The 25,304-nt window shown below is 40.2% G+C and overlaps 1 protein-coding gene across 2 annotated transcripts in view; it reads right to left on the bottom strand.

The window, feature by feature from the left end:
• Positions 1-25,304, bottom strand: part of STAU2 (staufen double-stranded RNA binding protein 2) — a 322,237-nt gene that overhangs the window by 295,533 nt on the left and 1,400 nt on the right. For both annotated transcript variants that reach the window (XM_019527807.1, XM_019527806.1), the window contains exons 2-5: positions 15,541-15,748; positions 14,308-14,438; positions 9,156-9,315; positions 6,410-6,545 (exon numbers count right to left, since the gene is read on the bottom strand). In XM_019527807.1, the coding sequence (XP_019383352.1) occupies positions 6,410-6,545; positions 9,156-9,315; positions 14,308-14,438; positions 15,541-15,739 (626 nt within the window). In that variant the 5' untranslated portion in view covers positions 15,740-15,748. The remainder of the gene's footprint in view (positions 1-6,409; positions 6,546-9,155; positions 9,316-14,307; positions 14,439-15,540; positions 15,749-25,304) is intronic.

Below are 25,304 nucleotides of genomic sequence, written 5' to 3' on the forward strand. Positions count from 1 at the left end.
TCCTAACCTATAACTGTAATGCTGGTTCTCTCTGCCCAGGTGCAACACCCTGCACTTGTCCTTGTTGAACCGCATCCTGTCCAGATCCGCCCACTTCTCTAACCTATCTAGGTCTGCCTGGATGTGGTCCCTGCCTGCCGGTGTAATTCACTTTACCCCACAGCTTGGTGTCATCAGCGAACTTGAGCAGGGTGCTCTCCACACTCTCGTCCAGGTCACTAATGAAGATATTGAACAGCACCGGCCCAAGGACCGAGCCCTGGGGGACTCCGCTGCCCACACACTCCCAGGTCGACATCGACCCGTCCACCACCACCCTCTGGGTTCACCCCTGGAGCCAGTTTGCCACCCACGTGACTGTGCATTCATTGATGCCACAGTCCCTCAGCTTGCCCACCAGAATTGGGTGGGACACTGTGTTGAAGGCCTTCTGGAAGTCCAAGAAGATGACATTGACTTCCTCCTTCCCATCTAAGCTCTTTGTTACCTGGTCATAGAAAGAGACCAGGTTAGTCAGGCAGGATCAGCCTGGCACAAACCCATGCTGGTTACCCCTCAACATCACTTCCCCTGCAGGGCTCTCACAAATGTGGCCCTTGATATTTTTTTCAAAGACCAGGATGGATGACCAGGAGTGGGAAAGGAAGGCAAAGGGAAAACTACTGGGTTCTTTCTCCACTCAGTGTACCTGTTACAGGAGCTGGCCCTTAGTCTGTAGCATACAATGTCAGTACTGGGGAAAGTAGGCCCAAGGGAAATAATCGAGAACAAAGGGTATTGAACATGCTGTCAAAGTGCATGTAAGCTGCAATTTATCTGACCTTGCGTGACAGTCTTATAGGACTATCACATCATATGAAATTCATTGTTTCCATTTTCATCCTTTATCCTGTCACTGTTTTGTATTTTGTTTCTAAACTTCACAAGTGTTTTTAATTTCCAAAGATTTAAAAAATTTTTTTTTCCAAGTTCTCTGTATTGTGGTGAGACAGCTTCAAGGAAATGCAAATTATAAGCAAATAAATTTCAGCATTCTTCCAGACGAAGGGGTGTTTGTGATCCCTTTGACACTGCTTTGCAATGCCGAAACATCAAGAAGTGAGTGCTCAGTTTCTAGTGGCTTTTATTTCTTGGTTAGAAGCATGTGGTTTGGACTCATTTGTAAGATACCACTTCTTTTTACCATTGAAAATGCTGGAACATAATTCAATTCCATTCTAGTTGAAGATAAAATATTATTAGGCTAAAAGACAATCAAAAGAGGACATACACAGAGGGATAAAGATGGATGATTGTGTAGTTTAAACTAAACTTGTTTTATTTTTTGCTGCTTTAACTTGATTGAACAAGTATTTTTTTAATTTTGTAAGTCAACAGAATACTTATGAAAATGAAGGATTGACAGCACTGGCTAGAGACAGACAGAGCATGACCAGGTGTATTCACATTTCATCCCACAGTTCTCCCAATTTTCCTCAGTTCTGACCTGCTATTTCAGGCTGGTGCCCTGTTCTGAATCATTTGCCAATCCTTCTGAATGGTATGGAGATTAGCAATGCTGACAAATGGAATCTAGGATTAAACTCTAAACACCAAATTACTTCATGCTTGTAGCATGCATAAGGCACTTATAATCACACTATATTGTAGATGCTAAATTTTATGTAGTTTCATAAAAATCACTAATGTATTGTCACATTTTCCTTACATATATACCTGATATTTCTTAAACTTGAAAAGAACCATCTCTTCATTTCTGTCTGTGGGCAACCATTGTAAAGGTAACTTAGAGAAGTATAAAAATGCATCTTTCTGCACCTTTAGCATGCAAAGATGAGCTCAATGTTTAAACAAATTTCATGTCTGCCAACAATGTACATAAAGTACAGAATACTCTTCTGTTGCCCAAGGAACATTTTCTCATATACAAGTTGACCTCTACAGACTTCATTCTACAAGTCATTGGTGAATTAAGGGAAATTATTTTGGGAAAAGACAGTTTATTCCTGAAAGTATCACCACTTACCATATTTACTCAAATCTAAGATGAGGTTTCCTACCCAATCAACACAGGGGAGAAGCTCCTCATCTTAGATTTGCATATAAAGTGCAGGGGGGCTAGGTGGCTGCTGCAGCTTTGACTCGGGACCTGAGCCTGGGCTAGGGCCAGAGTCAGACCCACAGCAACTTACACCCCCCACCTCACTTGCCCTCTGCAGCTTCTGCCCCCTTCCACCTACTATTGACAAATGCAACTCAGGTCCAGCTTCAGCCAGGTTCCCCCCACAGGCATGGAGCATATGGAAACTCTGTCTCCTGCCCAGCCAATCAGCAGTGATGACACTGTTCCATTGTTTGCTCAGCCAATCAGCAGTGCCGACACTGCTCCATGGCCCAGCAGTGACTGAGCTCCCATGTGCTGTGCTTGGGAGAAACAGACCCTGAGCAGCTTCTGACAATAAATGTGGAGGAACAGGCAGAGACTGGGGAGAAGGAAGAGGGGTTTAGACATCATGGGGGCAGGGACACTGCAAGGAGAAGTAGTGGTGGAGGCAGAGGGCAAGGGAGCCACCTGACCTCCCCCCAGCCACTGCTTTCCCTGCTGTAGCAGCTAAAGGGAGTAGGGGGTGAATTTAAGTCAACCTTCTGATAACTGGATTTTATATCTGGAAAAGTACTAAAAATGGTATATATTCCATATAAAGAATGTAATTATTGTGGGTCATCACAAATTCAGACTTCTTAGGTTTAAGTAAATACAATATTTCTTTTCTGTCAAAATTAGCAAGCTTCTTTTATATGAAAGGATCCTAGAGAAATTATGCAAATGCAAGATTATCATCACGGCTAGCTTTGTGTACAACATTTTGTTTGATCTAAAAAAGCCCACAAAAATCTTTATTTATTGCAAAGTTCTGCTAAGCTCAAAATCAAATCTTTAAGGCTGCTAGCTAGATATATATGTATCTGATGAAATTCCAAATGCCAAGACAGATTGCTACCTTGATTATAAACCTATTTAAACAATAAAAAGTTCTAGCAGTTATTAGCAGCTATGAGCAGGCCAGAGCTAAGTGGATATATCAACTGTGGCAATTTCTTTCCCTAGATTTGAAGCAGATTATACTCCTAAGAGCTCTATTTTATCATCAAGGACTGCCAAGCTTTTCACTGATCAGAGATTTGCAGACACTACTTCGGAAAAACAAAAGCCTGGAAATGATTCAACTAAGATTTATCATTGGATTGAGTATTACAGGACCCCAAAACTGGTTTTTGCCACTTTCGTGCCAAGCCCTGGACTGCTTGGAAACTCATTTGCTCCTGCTCTGTATATTATTGTCCAGCATCTGGGCAGCATGGAAGTCTTAAAGCAGGGGGACCAGCCTCTGGTAGGTGGACCACAAGCAAGCCCCACACCTCCCCAAATGCCACTCTAATGCCCTTCTCTGCCTAATCTCCTGTGCTGCTTTCTGTTCCCTTCCCAATCTGCCATGTGCTGGAGGGTGCCCATGCCACTTGTGATACTTATGCCATAGGTTAGCCACCCCTGCCTTAGAGAGTTCCAGAGACCATGTCCCGGTGCCACTCTCAAGCTCTCCTAAAACAAAGCCTGAGAGCAAAGCTAGAGCACATAATTAAGCAGTCTATTAATATATACATATGTCCTAAAATGCCTTCACACAGAAACTCTTGGAACAAATGCTATGGAAAAGGACCCATGCAATGCCCTACGATGCTAATGCCGGAGCCCTGACTGGGTCTGAGGAGGTGCCTTGGTCTAAATATCATCTATGTCTTTTTGGGTGGTGCCAAAGCAACTAGGTAGTTGCAAACATTTTTTCTTTATTTGCAAGCTTTTGGGCTCATGCACCCTTCCTGAGGCAAAAGAGAATGCAAAGATTGTAACATTTCTGCCAGGTAGACATTAAATATGAAGTTCAATATGAAGTTTCATTTCCACCTTGGAGAAATTCTACAATCTTTGTATTCTCCTTTGCCTGAGGAAGGGTGTGAGAGCCTGAAAGCTTGCAAGTAAAGAAAAAAATTTGCAGCCATCTACTTAGTCTAATAAAAGATATCATCCCTACCACAAGAGTTCTGACTGCTTAATAAAGACTGTTACTTTCATCTAACAAGAGCACAATAGATCAAGGCATAGATCAAATTAGCAGCACCTGTGAACATGACAGAAGCAATATATTGAATCAACAAAGTTCTTTTGTGAGATTTTTTTTTACCTTAGAAAAATCTAATTTTCAAAAATTTTCCCTGTCCTACATCATGGTGAAATAATTAGAAAATCACCACAAATAAAAAAATAAATAAATAGATAGAAAAATCTTTTCACATCAATCAAAATATTTTGTTTGGAAAATTTTTAAATACTTCGTTATGATTTCGAATATCTTTTCAGTTTTAAAATTTTATGATAGTTTTTTAAAGTTATCATGAATAAAAAGATGGAATTTTGTTTCAAAAGTGTTAAAACACCCTCATTTGATGATTTAAAAAACTTTTCAAAAAGTTTTTTCAAAATTTGAAATTCATGAAAACTTATCCTTTCTTGGCAAATCAACTTTTTTGATGGAAAAATGTACCAGTGAAATATTTTGACCAGCTTTAGTGCTATACAGAGATTCCTTCTGGCCACTTCAAGAATGTCACTAAAACCTGCAAGCCCTTTTTTCATGAAAGTAGTTGGTATTACCTTCTTTCTTTGAAGGTAAAGAGAATAAAGAGAAGCAAGAACATCCTAAAACCAGAAATAAATCTTTATGTTTGCCACCAACAGTAACTTTAATGACCTCAATGTCTTCTAGGTAGTTTCATGACACTCAAATTATATTTAATTAAGAATAAATTAGAATAATTAATTTGCCCAGTTATAATACCTACTTGAAACAGATAAAAAAAAATGTCATATGTGCAAACTGTTAGAAAAGTTTTATTCTTCTTAGTAAAGTATAATGCTTTGGCAGGCAAGGGAGCATTAAGATGCTCAGCTGACAAGCTGCCAGCCACTTAACTTTCAGAAGCTACTTAAAAGCCTGTCAAAATTGGATGGCATACCATATTTCACGGTATATAGGTCAACATAGTGTATAGGTTGACCCCTGGCTTTCCGATTTGAAAGGTAAGGATTTTCATAGGCATGGTGTATAAGTCAGGGCCGGGCTCGACGCTTGGCTGGTGCGGCCCCATTCCCTGTGATTAGCACTGCGGGCGGGTGTGGGGCTGTGCCAGCAAGCGCCAAGCCCATCCCTGTCTCCTGAAAGCGATGCATCCCAAGTCGAGAGCCGAGCCCGGCTGTCCCCTTCAAGTGGTGCCAGGCTCACAGGGGAGAGGGATGCACCAAACAAGCACCAAACCTGGCCCTGTCTGCTGTGAGCTGCCAAACACTGAGCCCAGCACCGCTTGCAGGGGATGAGGCTGGGCTCAGCACTCGGCTGCTGCAGCCCCTTCCCCTATGAGCAGTGCTGGTGCAGCCCAGGCAGCGCTACTCACAGGGGATGGGGCTGCACCAGCCGAGCACTGAGCCCAGCCCCATCTCTGATTTTTTTGATGTGGCACGGTGTGCAAGTGGAGTTTGATTTTTAAGACGTAAAAATTGGGTTTCAAAAACCCAACTTATACACTGTGAAATACGATAATTTAAAAAGCTTTTACTTGGGAATACTAACTACAAGGAGATCACTTCTTCAGTAAAGATCACTATGGAGATAACTTATTCAGTAAAAAACCAAACAAACCCAGCAAGTGAATAAAAGGCAAATTCAGAATGAAGGTTTTTAAAATGCAAAATAAAGTAAGCCTAAAGTCATTAGGTAGCAATATCTGTGTATTGAGGAAGAACTTGTGCCTGAGAATGCTATAAACCAAGGCCTGGAAAACAGGTCTGTAACGAACTTCCAGAAACCACCCTCCTCGTCTTACACCTAAATTCCAAAACGATAAAGGCCATATAATTAAAAACACAGTAATTGTTAGCAGCTAAGAAATCAGCAATGGAAGACATCATCTTCACAGGAAATATGAATTACGGCTCTCATATACAGAGACAGAGTTTTAGCTTCAATTTGCACTTAAAAAAAAAAAAAAAAATCAAATAAAATGTTATACATGACTTCATCCCTTGAGTATGATACCCTTAAGTCTGAGGTAGTACTCTTTGACAGCCTTAGGGCACTGCTGAGAGACAGCACTGATTTGCTGGCATATGGCACTGCATGACAGCAGCTACACTACTTTTAGGTCAAGATGTAGCCCACCAAGAGCAACAGTGTGTTTGAGGATGCTCCTGCCTGGCCTTAGACGTTTGTGGTATAGATAATCTCAACTATAATGCTGAGATAATGGTAGGATGAATGGTGGAGAAAGAAGAGCAAATAATAAAAATCATACAAACCTCTGATTGTACATGCCCCGGAAGTTATAATTTGCTCTATAGTTTGGGAGTGGCTTTGGATCTAGTGGCCTATAGATGGCAGGCTCTCCCCTTTTCATAGCCAAACCGTTTAGCTCCACAGTTGGAGTTATACTGCCTGTAAAAAACAACAAGAGTAAAGATAAAGCACTTAAACAGTTAGCCATGCAAGACATACGTTCACTGATGTCAATTAAGGAGACGTCTGTGTACGTAATCTCAATTTTAAAATAAAAATAAAAGAAAAAAAGCTGCATCAATTTCTCTGTAAAATGGGGATATAAATCCAAATGTGATCACAAAGTGTAACCAAGCATCCAAATAGAATCTTAAATCTTCTCTTAGCAATTTCAGCAGATTAAACTTTACAAATGAGATTAGAAAGTGAGCAAACTGGCTATTTATCTCTAAACAACTGTGAAAATGCTGGTGATATGCCCATAAAGCTTTCTGAAACTGGTACAAAGCTACAAGTTTCACACTGCTTTTCACTAAATGCTATTAAATAATATGAAAACAAAAATAAAGGAAATCTAGTTCTTATACAACAAGCTCACAAATAATGAAACAAAATAATTATCTATTACCAGTAACAAACATTAATAACAAGATCAAAAGTCAAGATAATCAGTTCAGTTGCAAGAGGTGACAGAGTAAATCTACAACTAAAATTAAGAGAAAAATATTTATTTTGATAACTTATAAACTGGACACTAAACTTTTAAAGATTTTGTACCACTACAGCCACCTCCTGGCCAACGGGTGCAAAATGGAAACAAACAGCTGCATTTGTGATCTCCAAAATGTCAAATATGAAGCTGCAAGCAGTCATAAAATGCCTTATTTGAAAATCAAATCTATACAGAGACTCAAATTGTTTTACTATTGCAGTCTCTCTCTCTACTTGGGGAAAAACTGCATCTGTCAAATTAAAACAAAGGTATATTTCCTTTTTTGAGAACAGAAAGATCCAAAAGGAGTTTGGATGTTTCCATCCCATTTAAAATTAAGTTAACGGAAGGGTCTAAAATTATGTTTTATGTGATGGATTAATTAATCCATACCAAAAACAGTAACCATGGACATATCAACCAGTTATTCAGGTTTTAGGTAACAATACTGTGGACTTTAGGCATTACTTACACAAAACTTCTATACGTAAATCTGAGGGGGGGTTTCTAAGTGAGGACTGCATAACTGAATTCTATATAACCTGAAATTGAGCTATGCCAGGGATGGCAATTATTTTGGGCAGAAGGCCACTTACTGAGTTTTGGCAAGCCATCGAGCGCTGCACGACAGGCAGCCAGGGGCAGATAAATATTAATTTTCTAAATTTTTTAGGAGTCCCGCAGGCCGCATAGAATGGCCTGGCGGGCTGCATCCAGTCCCTAGGCTGCATTTTGCCCGCCCCTAAGCTATGCAATAAAAATACAGATAATCAATAGATCACAAGATGCCTATGCTTCTAGAGATAATGTCTTAAAGAAAGATGAGTGACATATAAACTATGTTCAGTTTATTTTTTCAGCCTTTAACGGATATCTTTTTCTTATTTATTTTCTCAACCTCTTTTCAATTAAAAAAGAGGACAAGCCAAAACACTTGTATCTGCGTGTTATACCGCTAAGTTAAGAGCTAAATCTGAGGCCCTAAGGGACATCACATTGACTGACAACAGAAGAGGTTCAAGCCCCAAGCAACTGGGACTGAAGGAGTGACAGTAGTGAGCACATCCCAAGAAGAGCAAGAGATGTAAAATAATACCTAACTTTTTTCTGAAACAATCCCTACTGGCCAATGCTCAGGAAACTATAGAAGAACTCTTGAGACAAATCTGTCCAGCCCTCCTCAGACAGAGAAAGGGTTACTTACAAAAAGGGTCCCTCACAAGACAGTTCACAGAAAGGAAATAGGTAAAATGTGAAAAGAAACAAAGGGATCCTTAAGGCAAATAAAGAGCTTTTCCCTTTTAAACTGGTACCTTGTATATTCCTGTCAAGTACAGTTAAGGGAAAAAATTATATAATTTTATCAAATAAAAAGCTGCAGAGCAAGTCACTGAACAGAGGTTGTGAACTGTAGGCATGGCAGGATGCATTTCTGATTTCAATATTTTCTTTTCTTAAGTACAGCAGCATATGCTGCATGCATAGTATGCGACTCAAAGTAAAGGTCATGTGATTCCATAAATGTCCTTTAGCTTATTCAAATAACTACACTGAAAAAATATTTTAGGTTACGAGGCAGAAAATCTATTAGGTAGGAACCTATCTACAGAAGGTTTCTGTGCCCAGATTTCCAACTGAACTTTCAGTGACATTTTATTAGAGTAAATTGGGTAAACTGGCTCTTACTGGAAAACAAGTTTAAAAATTATTTGTTAGTTTCAGTATTTTTACTGGAGTAAAAATGGTCACTTCAATAAGTTATTTTGTGCCTGGCTATTGTTGGCCACAAATGGCTTTTATCTTGCTATCAAAAACTAAGTCTTATAAAAGTACTGACATGCTGTTCAACAGCCTCTGGTATGACAGATGAAAAGAATTACCATGCATATTTACTAGAAGATTCTTAATTTTACGATGTTAACCTTAGTATAGGTTGGCTCATTCCCATCTTCCCGATCTACTGGGACCTACTATGAAATTCCCCATAAAAAAGCTAATATGTCAAACCCAAGAATATTAAAATATACATTAAAAAGAAAACAAGCCTCATCTCATACCAGGGTTATTGTTAACATTATTTTTCGGTGGTCTAGGAGTTGGTTTGGGAAGGGTTGTTTCATTCAAAGCTTTGCTAGCAGCAGCATGTTGAGCCTTTTTAATACTGCTTCCTTCAGCTTCCCATGTCTGCTCGCCAAGAGTCAGCTGTACTGTGAACATCTTCAAAAACAAAGAACAGGTAAACACTAGGAAGATTATTACCAATGTCAAGATTATTATAGAAGATTATATTATGTTTGTTTATTTGTTATAAAACTTTAGGACAAATTCTGCATAGGGTTTTTGTTAAAGCTGCTGGGTTCCCAAGCCTATCAGGGAAGAGGATATTTGTCCTCTTTCAGTATAAAAAGAAAAAAAAAAAAGCATAACATTACACCAACTGTCACAAATGAAGGGTTGTAAGATTTGGGAGCAACAAGTGGATCAGTCTTCTATTCTGAGGCATATACAAATTAAATTTATGAGCTTGACTCTTGACAGCCTTGAACCAGTCATTCACACTGGTGCAAAGTGGGTGCAATGTGCTACCCAATGAATAATATCATATTATATCTGTTTTTCATGGCTATTCAGGATTCAAGGCAGTGAAAAATCAGCTCTGTAGTAAAGTATTATTCTAATTCACTTCATCTTCCAAAAACAAAGCATGTTGAAGTAAAAGTCACAGCAACCCATGTACCTGTTCAACAACATAAAACATATAAGAATAAAAAGTTTTGCCTTTTAAATTAAGATTTTTAACACAAGTTTGTCAATTAAGTTCAGGAGAAAATAAATATAAGAAAATTAGCTATTGACCAATTCTAACAATTAAATATCAGCAATAAAGAATGGTTCCAAGCAAATAAATTATCAAAAAAGATTATCCAAGCTCTATAAACCATGAAAAAATATGTATTAAAGTATATTTAAAATATGAAACAATATTTCCATTATGAAGATATAATAATATTTGTGCTCTGCTTAAGTTTATGCAGCTTAGAATTAAATTTTAGCTTTCCGATGACAGCATACATGCTCAATGAGCATACTACCTTTTTGGAGATTCACAGATTTATACACAGCTGAGACTAAATGTGAACTAAAGTGCTGTTTCACTGGTTAGCTTATCCACGTATTTCTAAAGTGAGTTCAATTTGATAGATCATGGGTAATATATTCAGAGATGCAATGGATGTGGCACTTACAAAATATATACACATGCTCTCAAACACAGCTGAATGTTTATTTAACAGTCCATCTTGATATTACATTTATATTAGCAGGCAGATTGAATCGGCAAGTGCATTTTCTTTTAAGCCCAGCTTTAAAATGTGCCCCTATACATAACTGAACATCTTAGCTCATGTCCCAGAATTATAACTCCTCTCAGCTCTAAGGAGAATTACTGGCAAACCCCCCCCCACAAACCCTCCAAAAAAACCCCAAACTGTCATTAATTTTGTATTCTATTAAACCCAAATAGTAACAGAATGCTAACTATGGATTAAACTTTCATATGCTTATTTTAAGATATTGACCAGCCAATAAACAACATTTTTACATAAATTTAATATATGTACATACCCTCATTGTCAAAAGAACTTAAATTTTTTTTCTGGACCTAGAGTTTACATATTCTGTACTACAGAAGAATGTATCAGTGTAAGATGTTTATAGAAGACAGATTCTCAGATTCCTATGAAAAGATATCAAGTTGGTAATGGTCTTCTTCCTAATCTAGATATTCTCCCTTTCTTTCTCTCCAGCCAACACTCCTGGTGTTATGATATAAGAATTCAAAATAATATAGGGTAAACTCAGTAAACTGCTATAGCTGCAGATACAACTTTGTCATTCAGCAGGTTTAAGCCCCTCCTATAGAAACCTCCTACAAAAAATGAAGAGGAAATGGACATTTAATTAGAGAGAAACTAGGCAAAAAACCCAAAGTGTAAAATAGTAAATTGTAGTCCAGAAGTCTGGAAGCCCCAAAGACGAAGGTTTTGCAACAGGTTGATATGCATTATGGGTAACATTCTGATTTATTTCCTAAATCTGACTTGATTACATGAGGCCAAGAACCTTGAAATGGAAATCTTGTCTCACTTCGGGGTTTCACTCCACTGTCTTTACAGAGTCAGTCTCCCTCAGCCCTCAAGAATCTTTCCTCCTATATAGTGTCTGCTATATCTTTGTGGAGAGCTTTCTCTCCTCTCTCTATCTTTCCAAGGGCTGAGTCGCTTAACTCCCTCCCATTTCCTTGCACCACTGCCTAATCTACTTTTCCTTTCTTCTTTATTACAGTGTATTTCCTAAGACCTCAATTACATGGAAGCATGGGACAAGTGGAAATTTCAACAACCTGATTCAGAGTAAGACGCTCCATAAGTATTTCAGGATCTCAAAGGCATTCCAATTTGCTTGCACTAAAGAACATGAGTATGGAAGGCACTGTTACCACTCACACCCTGATAAGGCCCTCTGAAGTGGCAACTTCTAAAAATCATAACTAGATTACAAGGGAATTCCTGCTTTCTGGCAGCTTAGATGTCATTTTCCTCCTTATGTCTGATCTCACAATGGTTGACAATAACTTGCTCAAAAAAGAAAAGCAGAATAACTAATACAGGAAACACGGGATTTACTACCACTTCTGGCCACTATACAAGTCTGGCAACAAATGCGTCTAAAATTTAAGAAAATAATGTGAGGTACGGTATGCATGAAGTCCCATGATAGGGAGCACAACAGTTACATGTTTTGAGGCTGTAAGTTTTTTGTTTTTTTTGAAAGAGAAACTTTGTTTTGTTTAGTATATATTACCAATTGTAGAGCATTGTGTTTAGTAGTAACACTATATACACCACAGGTTACAGTGTCATAAAACCCTGCGTATACCTGCTTACTGTGGCCAAAGCTATGCAGCTACCAGCTAGACTTGATCTCCTCAAGAAGGCAAAGAGAATCAAAGATTATATTATTAAGATCATTAATGTCATCTTTGGTTCTTCTTCACATTCCTCCTTTTTATATTTTAGGTCTAAACTTAAAAGCCTAAGTCTTCTGGGTAGTAAGCTAGTCTGCAAAGCATTGAGCACACTAATTATAAATATAATTAGTAAGTAGACTAAAAGATGCATTTAATAGTCAACATAGCTCCATTCTAAGAAATTGTACACCTGAGCATCTGCTCAGAGGAGCTTCATAAATTCTACGTTCTAAAAGAGATGCAGAATCTTCAGCCACTACCATTAGTCTCTGTTGTCCTAACACTGGGATTCCTAAAAGCGACTGTGGCCAAAGATACAAAAATCTAAGATAGACCCCAGTTATTCATTAGCAGCAATTTTGTAAAAATATTAAAATGTACATATATGAACTATTTTGCACCTTGACATGTTTTTGAACTCTTGTATGCAGAAGCAGCACAGCAGTAGAACAATGTAATCAGGAGAACCGACAGTGAAACATTTGAAGCACATAGCAGATGTACTGGGAGTAAAACAGAAATACCAAAAAGCCATGCTAAGTGCCTCCTGGGAAGGGCAGGATGTTTTCAACTTGAGGACCTTCTGATTCACCATGCCCTGCACCATGGGCCATCATATTTTCACCACAGCAAAGCAAGAGCAAATCAGCAAAGTCAGAAAGGTAGCACTTTGCAGACACTTTGTTGGGCAAATTACACAAGGTGCAGCAGATACCCAAGTGCAGAAGATGCACAGAACTTCCTAGGAAAGGTGAACCAAATTGTAGGATTAGATTCAGTGTAATTAACAAGAATTTTCTTTGCTGAACGTCTTTCCTCTGAAGATGCAGACTAAAGAGATGTTTCTTGAGTATATTTTTTCTCTAGAACTGAATTTTTCCATCGTGTTTCTCATGAGTTTGCTCTTACGAAGAAAGAAATGAAAATCCTTTCATGTCAGTACATACCTTAAGAAACCACCTTCATTTCTTACAGATTTTGGATGGATAACAAAACAGGGTGTGAGAACAGTCTAAAATGAATGGCTAGTTCATTATGCATTTTAACGTATTATATTAGGAACCATATCACAGTGGTGCTCTAGGGCTAAACACAAAAATCAAAAAGCCCAAGGCTGAACCAATTCAATTTTCACAGGTTAGTCTAAGATGCATAGATTGAACTGATAAGCAAATGAACACACATACACTTTTCATTCCAGAAATGCAGCCACATGCCTGCAGAGGCTCAGGTCAGAAACCAGGAGGTGCTAAAGCAATCCTCCCTGCCTGGCTGGAACAGACAGCTTTGGTCAAGGCTAGCCCACCCATCCTGGAAAGTGTGGGGGTGGAAAGGGTTGCAGGGGAGGTGCAAAGCATCCTGAGATGCTCAGGCACTCAGAGTTAACTTGAATCTGATGGGGATGTGGGACAGAATTTCAATAAACCATTTTAACCTAAATCAGTTAAGTCTGATACTACAGCCATCCAGGTTTATCTTAACCAGTTTCAGCCATTTTGAAAATCGTTTGTGTGTACTGAACTTCTGTTATGTTAAAGATTTGAACCAGTTTCCGGTCACTTGTATCAATTTTGTGTGATTTCTGTCCCTAGCCTAGAAAGTTACACTCCATTTAAAGGTAAATGAAGTAATAAATATGTTTTGCTTTAAAGATACATGGATGTAAGCAAGCAGAAGATATGCTAATCAACAGAATCACATCTACATAAACTAAACCAAACAGATTAGTGATTACAACAAAATAGAAAAAGACCAGCCTAGCAAGCGGTCTTCACAACTATTAGCATTGCTCTGGACTACAAGAAGAGATGTGGGTGGAAGTTGCTGAGGCAGACCACTCAGGCTTGGAGGGGAAGATATGCTTTAGGCACCTCACCACTGAATGATTAAGGACAGATTCTGAAAATACATTTAAGAGAAGATGAAGGCCAACAAGCATGACCTCTACAAGTAAGGCAAGGATACTGAAAATGGTCCTCAGCTCATCATCAGGGACACAGAAATATTTCTTCAAGGTATAACAGAAAAAAAAGAAAACCACAAAAAAAAACCAAAGCAAAAACAGGAGAGACCCTTCATGCTATAAACCTGACTGTATTCAAGAAGCACACTTATCTAAACCATGACATTATCTGTTTAGAACTTAAGGTATGGCTCTTATCCTGGTACTGTAACCTTACCTTGGCATGAGCAGGCCCTCTTTCATTCAGAAGCTTATACAGAGGTTGAATTCTATTGAAACGGGCTAACTCATTTACCAGACACATTGGAGTTTTCTCTTTGGGGTTTGCCATGTTATCTTGGAGAGGAGCTGTAAATAAAGAGTCTGTAAAGTTTTTGTGGAGTAACACATTCTTCATTCACACTTCGTAAAACTTTGCACTAGTAGTATGCTTAGTAAAGCAAAATATCTGGCTAAAAAAATTCTGCCAAATACAGAGGTATTTAATGACAGAATGGTTTCAGGACATTAAACCTGCATTTTAATAATATGTTTACATACTATTTACATATTTATAATTTTAATATATATTTTTATTTGACCATTTCAATTTCAATTGAAATAAAAAAAACTAATAAAAAACTCCCTTACAAGGAGGTCAGTATTTGAAAACATTTACATATTCTACAGACATATTCTGTTTGTTCTATGATGTTACTGAAAATTAGTCTGGTATTATTCTTGAATGGAATAAACTGCCTTCTCAGTGTAATTTCTAAACACTTCTAAACAACTGTGGGTAGCAAGAAGTCTGCAGAATACAAACAGCTGATGAGTCCCTTCCTCGTTTTACCTATTTCTTTCAGACTGTCTTTCAGTTCTGACTGCTATTACTAAAGTGGCTCTATGTACAACTTTTTGCTTTCATCCTTTCATTCCTTCTAGGAATTCTCTCATGTTTTCCTAAACCTAGTCGATGTATTTGCTCTACATTTCTTTAATACTTTATCTTCCTATTTCTTCTTTCATCTCTTTTGTATCTATCCCAAACACAAACATCTACTGCATTTTATATTCAAATGAGAATAGGAAGTACAGCATTTATTAGGCTCCAAAGGAAACACCATTTGCTGCCAAATAGACTGAAAACATTCTGTTCTAGGAAAGGAAAATACACTTGGATAATTTCCTGCAGTACTATAACTTCTCAATAAAAGATAGAGTCAAGAGGTGGCAAAATAGGTGTGTTCGTTTCTGGGGCCCCATATCACATAAAAACACTCTACCGTAAATTTGAATTCCACTAAAACAAAATTCAGTAAACAATCTTTTTTAGATAAAATGTTTTTCTATAGAATTTTGTACCTTTAGTTTTATTCTCTTTAGGACCTAATGCATTGCTATTATAAACTGACTGGGTAGACTCACTTGCACAAGAAAGAAAATATATCCAAAGCAAACATTTCCTTACCTGGTGAGTTGCTAGAAGGCGCAGAATCTATAAGGCCAGCTGTAGGACTGTTACAGCCAGCAGCTGATTCTGAAATGGATCCATTCATTGATGATTGAAGACCCAGTGAATTTGTAGTTGTTACTGATGGGGGTAGCACCATAGGGGACAGGGGAGGTCCAGGAAGATTTGCTGGGGTCTGCATTTTAACTTGTGCCATTGCTTATCACTGCAACAAACAAAGATTTATGAGCAAAATGCTTTAATCCTCTTGAAAGTCAAAATAGAAGGGTCGATATTAATTAATACTTTACACTGCTATGGCAACTTTCAAGCAAGGATCACAAACCTGTTTGCAAGCATTAATCCCCCTTTTACAGACAAGAAAACTAAGGTATCGTGATGCTATGTGCATGGGCAACTGGGCACCAGCAGGCGATCGCCAAATGGGGGAGGAGGGGTCCCCCAGCGGCTGATCACCGACCCCAGAAGCGCTGCTGGCACTTCTCTCAGTGCCCCCACTCCCTGGCAGCAGAGGCCAATCTCAGGGGGTGCACGTGCCCCCCAGTGTCCCCTCTACACATTGTCTATGGCTATGCAATTTGGACTAAGCCATGTGGCAAGGCTATGGCAAAGCTCAGAGTACCATCCAGGCTCCTGGTTTCAAATCCATGCCTTAACCTGCAGACCACCATTCTTGAGATTCAGTATGAAATGTTATATTAGAAGTAAATTCATTTTCTGGTTTCGCTGGGGACATTGTCAGTGTTGTAGGTTTTTCAGTGGCCAGTGTCTGGCTACGTAATTTGCTTCTACAAAAGCTGATTCTTATAACCCTGACCTCATGGGCTAGGGGCAGAGATTCAAAAAGCCTGAGCCTGAATTGATTCAATCTTTGCAGGTTAGTCTAACCTAGCTAGGCTGAATCAGTCTATAACTGTACAGACAGCCCAGAAATGCAGGCACATGCCTGCAATGGCTCAGGCTACAAGCCAGAGGGTGTTAGAGAAGCCCTCCCCACCTTTCTACAGTACTGAGCTGAGGAGGGCATGACCAGCCCCAGCAGAATGCTCTGATTAGGGAGGGGTTTTTGTGACCAGCTCAGCAGGGAACTGATAACAGTGTTTATCACCCCTAACTCAATGTTTATCATCCCATTAAGAAAACAACAGAAGGATGTTACCAGCTACCTGTTGATTCTGCCTTTGTTCTCTCTGCCACAGCACAGACCGTAGCCAGCATGTGGTCTGCTAGCTAATGCTGAGAGGCGTTTGTGTAAAGCAGAGGGGATGGGGAACCCTGCTTAGCAAGGAGGGGGGGAGAGGTGGAGGTGAGCAGGGAGAAGCCAGGCAAATGCCTGCAGTCTCTGCTGAGCTCCAGCCAGGGAACAGAGGGGAGGGGCCAGCTCTGCTGTAGAGCAGAGAGCCCCACCCAGCCCAGAGAACATGCAGGATGCTGGGGGGAGTCTGGTTTAACTTAAACCAGCAAGGGGTCTGGGACAGACATTGCATAAACCAGTTTGACCCAAATCAGTTAAGTCTGATACTACATTCAACCAGGTGTATCTCAAACCAGTTTCAGCCATTTTCAAACTGGTTTATGTGCACTGAACATCTGTTCTGCTACAGGTTTAAACCAGTTTCTGATCACTTAAACTAGTGTATGTATAATGTCTGTCCCTAGCCTTGGTGACAAAATGAAAGACCCACCTTTTGCCATGGACAAACATGCCTGGAGAAAGCAAAAACCCCACCACCAAACTAATGTAACTCATTACTCTCTTCCTGTTCTTAAGACTAGAGATACAAAAAGAAGACTAGAAGGGCAGAAGAACAAAGCTAAATATTAGATGGTTACTATCTGCCTCCAGACAATATACAGAAAAGGAAACAAAGATCTTTGCAAAGCCCACTGACATGGAGCAATCAAGTTCCTAGATTTCTCAGCATAGTCCTTAAATCAATAGTTAGGGCCTTGACCAGGGAAATGGCAGGTCCTGTATTGTTGCTGCCCCAGGCTTATGCCCCAGTAAAGTCTTTTTTTTCTCTGGGTTTATTAATATTTACCAATTTGTTTCAAATTACTAACAGACTGAATCAGAAACTCAAAAGACTGGTGGCTTGGGTACTCAGGACTCTAGAAACACAGATTCAACTGCTCTGAATCAGGCAGAAAAGGGACTTGGACCCTGGTCTCCTTCATTCTAGGTAAGTGCTCTAACCACTAGGCTATTGGCTATTCTGGCATAGGGCATTTACTTTCTCTTTGACTAGAAACACAGTCCCAGAGCTGAGTAGCTGGATGATCAAAGTATTGTTGTATATTTTCATAATAAGCCTTCTATTTTCAATGACAGTGGTTTTCAGTGGAAAATGCTTCTTGTTGAAAAATTTACAACCAACTAAACTCAGACAGACTGCTGGACAAAAGTATTAGATGTAACAAAAATACAGCTAGTGAATCACAGCTGTAGCTCAAATGCTGAATCCTACTATTGTTCAGTTAGTGCCTCAAAGGAGAGAGGGTTCAGATAGCAACACTATTTTTTGGTATTTGTCCTAAATTAAAACAGAAAATAAACTAACAACATTAAGATTTCACTGTTTTTTCCTTTTTACAAAAATTATGCTTTTAGTGTTCTAAAAATCAAAGCTTCATGCAACTGTTCTTTTAAAAGGCAGATGTCAACAAAATGGTTTGATATATTTCTAAGCAAATGCATATGCTATCAAAATTGTGAAGGTCCCACTGTCAGCTAACAAAAGGGTGAGGGGTACAGCAAATGAGCGAGTTGCTGTATTATCAGTATGGTTTAATTCAATGATTGAAATAGATTGATTGTGATTAGAAATACTCTTTTTACATGATACACTTTTACTAGATGACCCTGTAATGTCCCCTACAGCCCTATTTCTCTATAATCCTCTGAAAGCTACAGCCAGCAGCTTGTGAATTTCAACTCAGAATGCCACTTAAAAGGTGGTGCTGAGGGTTCCCTCTTTCCAATGTGACACAGCACTTGTATCCACTCCTGACAGGCTATGAGATGCTGGACTCATGTTTATTCTTAAGTACACAGGCAGTCCTGCTGGAGTGGATGCTGAGTTAAGCATGTGTGCATTTGTAGGGCTGAGGCCTCCATCATACAACCCTACAACCATAGCACTGCACTTTTTAAAAGCTATTTCAGAAAGTTTGTGGAGGTTCCTAAAATGCCCCAACTCTTCGTTGCCCTCATTACAATATGTAGAGTTGAACTAATGGTAGAAAGACAGAATTACTATGCGCTTAGATTCTAATTTTACTTTAACTGGTGCGAAGCAGGAATAAATCACTTGAGTTTTGTAAGTGTAAAACTCAGTGTAAATAATATCAGAATATTTGTAGAGATTCTTATAAAAAAAATCAAACTAATACAGTACAAACATATATATTAAATAAGCTGGTATAAAATATTACTCAAATATTAAGAAAAAGAATTGCAGCTTTTTATAAGGAGCGAAGTATATACAAGAATAGTCACTTGTATGACAATCAGCTCAGTTACATGAGAAGTCACATTTGCATTTCCAGTCACTTGGGGATTGGATTTTTTTGTTTGTTTTTAAGCAGTTTTAAGCTTTCATTTTTCTTTTCAGAAAAATGTAAGATAAAAAAATTAAAATCCAACAATTTATAAAAGGACATGAATAGCTATTGAAAAGTTATCATTCAAAAAAACATACAAATAAAGCTTTTTCAGTCTACTGAATCTGTACAAGCCCAGAGGTTTCTAAGGCAGATCCAGCTGTGGGTTTTTGACTCCATGCAAGAAGACAGAAAGACATTTGATAATGATTCTAGACATTTACTATCAACATAAACTAAATCAAGAGAATACCTGGTGATGCGATATATCGTACAAATTTTACCAGCATGACTGATATCTCCGAAATACTACAAGCTAGTAATTCTACAGACCACCATAAGCAAAAGTTAAGGAAACTTTTATGGCACACCATGCATGGCATCACCCATTTTACAGATGCCACATATTCTACCCCAGGGGTGAGGCCTATGGACCACATCTGGGCCACACAGCTGTGTCATCTGGCCCAAAGGGCTCCCTGAATCTCCAGAAATGTGGCAAGAGGTGACAGCATTAACTGCCACAGCAACTGATGCTGCTACTCAACCTGCCACCAAATTTCCAGGCCTGTGAGCCAGACCTAGAGTGTAGAGCTTTGCCATCTGGCCCTTGGGACTGCCCACAGGGCTGGAAAACTGGCAGTGGGAGAAGTGGTAGCTGGTGTGGCTCCAGAAGCCACAGCAGTTAACACTATTGCTAGTCAACTGCAACCCCAAGGGTCAGATGACACAGCTCCACAGTCTGGATTTGGCTTGCAGACTGGCCTGACACCACTCAGCCAGCTTGTGGGACCAGAAGGGTTGGATGCATTTTAGAATTGATTAAAAAAAGATATTTTGGAGTTCCTCCATTTATAAAAGTAAGACTGACGTACTAACATAAGTCACAAATAGGGACCTACTTAATTTGGGATTTTGTGGAAATTGCGAAGTCAGGCATTGTCCATGAAATCCATGAAATTAAAACACAAAACAAAACAAAAAACTTTACTAAAAGAAAATGCTGACTCCCCAGTGGGAGGCAGTGGTACTCACGACTGCAGTGGCCTGGCCTCACAACCCACAGGGGAGCCGCCAGTGCAAAGAAGAGCAGCCAAGATGGCAGCCACCCCCATCCCTTGGATTGGCTGAGAGGGCTACCCATTGTATGGCCACACCCCGCTCTGCCAATCAGCAGTGAAGAGCAGGGCTGCACAACAGCCAGCCCTCTCACCCAATCAGTGGTGAGGGGCAGGGCTGCATGATGGACAACCTCTCACCCAATCAACAGTGAGGGTGCACCAGGTCCCTTTCGCCAATCAGTGGTGAGAGACAGGCTTGCCACAAAAAGACTGTGAAATCTGCTATAAGTGCTGAGTGGCCTATAAAAATCCCTTAAGTAGATCCCTAGTCATAAGGACTTAAGGTAAAATCTTCTAATTTAATGTATTTTAAAGAATCAGGTCTTAAAGGTGGAAAGACATGAAATACAGTAAAGTTAAAAAAATGTTTAAACCATTGGTGTTTTGTGACATAAGTGGTATATATAGGATATATAACATACACTTGTTATTAAATTATATTTGGGATAGCTGACATACTCACAGTCCACTACCACAGTCTGTGTTAATAACAAATGGCAGTGATATTCATATGGTAAATCCTATTTATGAAGAACCCTTGCTTTGGATCATTAACTAATGCACATTCAACAGGATTTATTCGAATTGTTATTCATAAATCCACCAAACACAAACTTGCTTCGTACTTTCCCTGCATTGATCTGGCATCAGATACTAGACAGACCATATTTGTATTTATAGATTAGTATTTCATGAACCACAAACAGAGGGGATCATAATGGGCTTTTCTCTGTGGCTGTAGGGAACAGGACTAGGAGCATTATCGTCAAAATGCAGAAGGGGAAATTCAGATTGAAGATTAGGAAAATGTCAACTATGATGGTGATCAAGCATTCAAACATGCTCCCTAGACAAACTCTGGAATCTACATCCTTGGAAGTTTTAAAGAGCAAGTTAGACTAAAGGTGGACAATCCCTGGCCCACAGGCCAGATCTGGACTAAGGAACCATGTCATCTGGCCCGCAGAATTCCCCACAGGTCCAAAAATTTGGCAGAGGAAGGGCATTGGCAGCTGCCAAATTTCCCTTCCTGCCAAATATCTAGACCCATAAGGAATCCTGCCAGTTGGATAGCATGAGGCCAGGTCAAGGCAGTGCAGGGCCTGACTTGGACACATGGGGTCCAATCCTATGTGCCAAACCCACATGGGATTTGGCCCACAGAGCACCCTGTGGCACACATCCAGCCCATGAAGCCAAAAGGTTGAAAACCACTGGGTTAGACACAGTGCCAGCTGGTCAATAGGGAGTGCTCAGGCACCGCCCTGCCAGTTTCAAAATGACACACAAAGTCAGCTAAATAACTAAATAAAAATAACAGTATCATTAACTGGGAGTATCCCAAACAGTGTCAGTTTAATTAACAATGTAAACAAAAGTAACAATAATTCTTTTCTTGCCTATGTCTGCTAGTAACATAATCAGTGATTATGCTTGTCCACTATGCCCAGTTAGCACCTTGGGACGATCTCCTTACTGCCCAAGTGGTGCATAAGCAGTAGAAACACCTGAACAGTTTGAATGGATGGCAATAACCAGTTGTTTAAGCAGGCAGCGGGGTGCCTGTACTGACGCCCCAGCCTGGGTAAAGAGGTGTTACCTAGGAAACCACAGGAAACCCCCAACCCTGCCCAGAGGGGGAGGGAAAAGGGCAGGGCCTGATGCTCTCAGTCACCCAAGGCTTGGCTCAGGTTCACCTTTCCTTGGCTCAGCCTCACTTTCCTTCCTCCCTCCAATGAGGGAGCAGGGAGGTTTCTAGCCAGCCAGGAGCAGGGGATTTATAGCCAGGGAGCTGGGGGGGTTGCACCCACCCCACCTGTCTCAGACTTCATCAGCCACACTTGCTTAGACAGACACTTGGCTGGTATGGTTTAGTTGAGGAGGATCCTGCCTTAAGCAGAGGGCTGGACTAGATGACCCTGTAATGTCCCTAACAGCCCTATTTCTCTATAATCTTCTGAAAGCCATGGCCAGGAGCTTGCGAATTTCAACTTAGAATGCCACTTAAAAGATGGTGCTGAGGGTTCCCTCTTTCCAATGTGACACAGCACTTGTATCCACTCCTGACAGGCTATGAGATGCTGGACTCATGTTTATCCTTACGTACATAGGCAGTCCTGTTGGAGTGGATGTTAAGCTAAGTACGTGTGCATTTGTAGGGCTGAGGCCTCCATCATACGACCCTACAATCATAGCACTGCACTTTTTAAAAGCTATTTCAGAAAGTTTGTGGAGGTTCCTAAAATGCCCCAACTCTTTGTTACCTTCATTATGATATGTAGAGTTGAACTAATGGTAGAAAGACAGAATTGTGACAAGGCATGAGGGAACCCATCATTTTAAACCCACTCAGATCTATATGGCAGCATTCTGTAAAAAAAAAAAAAAAATTGTGGCTTGATATAGATGTCTTACATGCATTAATCTGAGATGAATCTAGCACTGACAAAGCCACCTGTGAGCTACATGTTCACATAAAACATATGACAATAATAATGCTAAACCAGTAGTTCCTGAACTTTTTGATGCAAACTCATAAAAGCCCTCAATTTTTCTCACAACCTTCATGCTTCTGATGATCAAACTTTTAACTGAGAATACTATTATGGCACATGAGAACTGGTGGTGGCCATGGACCATTCTTTAAGAGTAACTCTTGAAAAAAGAATAAAGCACAACATTTACGTGTTTTATATTATATGATATAAACATCTCTGAAATTTTGTAACTGATGTTGATATAGGTTTTAAGGTTACTACAACTTTACATGTACTTAGTTTCTTAAAGTTTATACATTTGAAAGCAAAGCATAGGCAATTCAACAGTTTGTACTATATGGTCAATATTTGTCTTTTCCTGCTGGTGTCCTTTTAAACACTGAAAATGTTTTGGATTTTTTCACTCTTGGAAAAAAGCACATTTATAACATTCTTTCTTATGAGATAATTGGTTCCGAGTTACAACGTTTTAACTTAAGACGTGGTTTTCAGTAACCACTTGTATCGTAAGTCCGAGGACTGCCTGTACTCTACAAATATTAATGAAATAATTTTACAATAACCTTATGCAACAAAGATATAAAACTACCCAGTAACAAGGATGGTAAAAATAAAGCATAGACTTAGGCATAGATAACTAGGAAATACAGGAGACCTTCACCATTTGCGGGGGATATGTTCACGAATAAGGCATTGCATTCATGAACGCCATCTGCATTCATGAACGCAGTGCCCCCGGCAGCTGGGGGGGGGGAGGGGGCACAGCAATGGCGGGAGCCCAGCGCTAGCAAGCACAGGGTTCCCGAGGAGGTCCTTTAACTGTATTTTAGATGTGGGTTCGGCATTCGCGAACAACTGAAACTGCAAATGCCGAACCTGTAAATAGTGAGGGCTTCCTGTAGTCTGAGAGTTGAGAGAGAAATTAGGGAGATACTAAAATTCCTAAATCGGGGCTCAGACCTTAAAACACTACACCTCTATCTAGACTGGGCATTGTCAACCAGGGGTACGCACACCCCTGGGGGTACTTGAACCAGTCCGAGGGGCTACGCACAGGTGGGTGGGGACGGAGCATTGCCGCCTCCCAGGAGCAGGGCCAGGGCGAAGGCAGCGGGGCAAGGAAGGTTACACGTAATGGCGGCCACTGCCACACACCAGCCCAGTGACCTTCCCCTCCCCGCACAGGAGCACTGCTGCCCTCACCCAAGCCTGATGAACTTCCTTGCGCTGCCCTGGCCCTGCTCCTGGGAGGTGGTGGTGCTCCATCCCCACTTCCCTGCTCCGCATCCAGCCGCGCACCCCCCCCACCACTCCCTCCTTCCCCCACTCGGTGTCCAGGCGCTGGAAGTACTTAGACTAAAAAAGGTTAAAAACCCTTGATCTAGACCATACTTAGTTCTTTAAGGCCTGGCCTACATTATACTTAAATTCATTCCAGTACCTACATCCATCTAGTTACACTTGCACTGTTATAGTGGCTCTGGTAACCCACTACAATAGGTATGTTAATACCATTACACTGCTATGAAGTTCAGAAATGTCCTTAACAATGACAGACTCTAAAAAGTAGCTATCACTTTAGCATTCTGCTTAATTTTCAGGTTTGATTCATGGGTCATATTATAAATCTGGAAAGATTTTAATTTCTATTGTAACAAGCAATGACTGAAATCACTAAAGCTGCAAGATGTGATTCCAGAGTCTTAAAACTTGAAGGCCTTGTCTTCACTATTAACTAATCCATCTGTTAAATAATTCCAGTGAAAACTAGGCAGCAGTTTTGTCCCGTATTAGCAATAAAAATATAGTTTTTCCTTTGTGAAGAGACACCCCAAAGAGCTGGAAACAAAGTATTGTTCTCTCCTCTTTCATTTTCATTTACTTGGTGCATCTGACAGGCCTTGCGTGTAACCAGCTTTACTTTCTACATCCCTGCATACAGGCACTCCTCAGACGTATTGGTTCCTGAAAACCGCATCATAAGACAAAAGGTTGTAACTTGGAACCAATTTTCTCATAGGAACAATGTTACTAATGGGGGATTGCTTCCTTTAGGAGGCTTGACACAGCTGTGCCCAACTGGTAAGTCTGTTGTGGTGGCGGGGAGGGAAGGGGCATGGGGGGGACAGATCAAAGCACCCGCAGTAAGGGAGGGATTGCAGCTGAGGCTAGGACCAGGGTTGGGGCAAGCTGCCCAGCCAAGACAGCGGGACTCAGGGAGGGGGTGGGGCAGTTCCTGCTGCTGTGTGCAGCCAGTCCAAGAGGGTACAGGGGAGCAGACATTCAATGCACATAAACCAGTTTGAAAATTGCTGAAACTGGTTTGAGATACACCTGGTTGAATGCAGTATCAGACTTAACTGATTTGTGTTAAACCAATTTATGCAATGTGTCCCAGACCTCTTCCTGGTTTAAGTTAAATCAGAGGCCTCCAGCATCCCAGCTACTTTGCAACTCTGGGCAGGGCTATTCTCTCTGCTCCAGCCCATCAGGGCTAGGCTCATAGATTCATAGTTTCATAGATTAAGGGTCGGAAGGG

Source organism: Gavialis gangeticus, unplaced genomic scaffold (assembly GCF_001723915.1).
Source record: "Gavialis gangeticus isolate Ggan-Ray unplaced genomic scaffold, GavGan_comp1, whole genome shotgun sequence".
NCBI lineage: Eukaryota > Metazoa > Chordata > Crocodylia > Gavialidae > Gavialis > Gavialis gangeticus.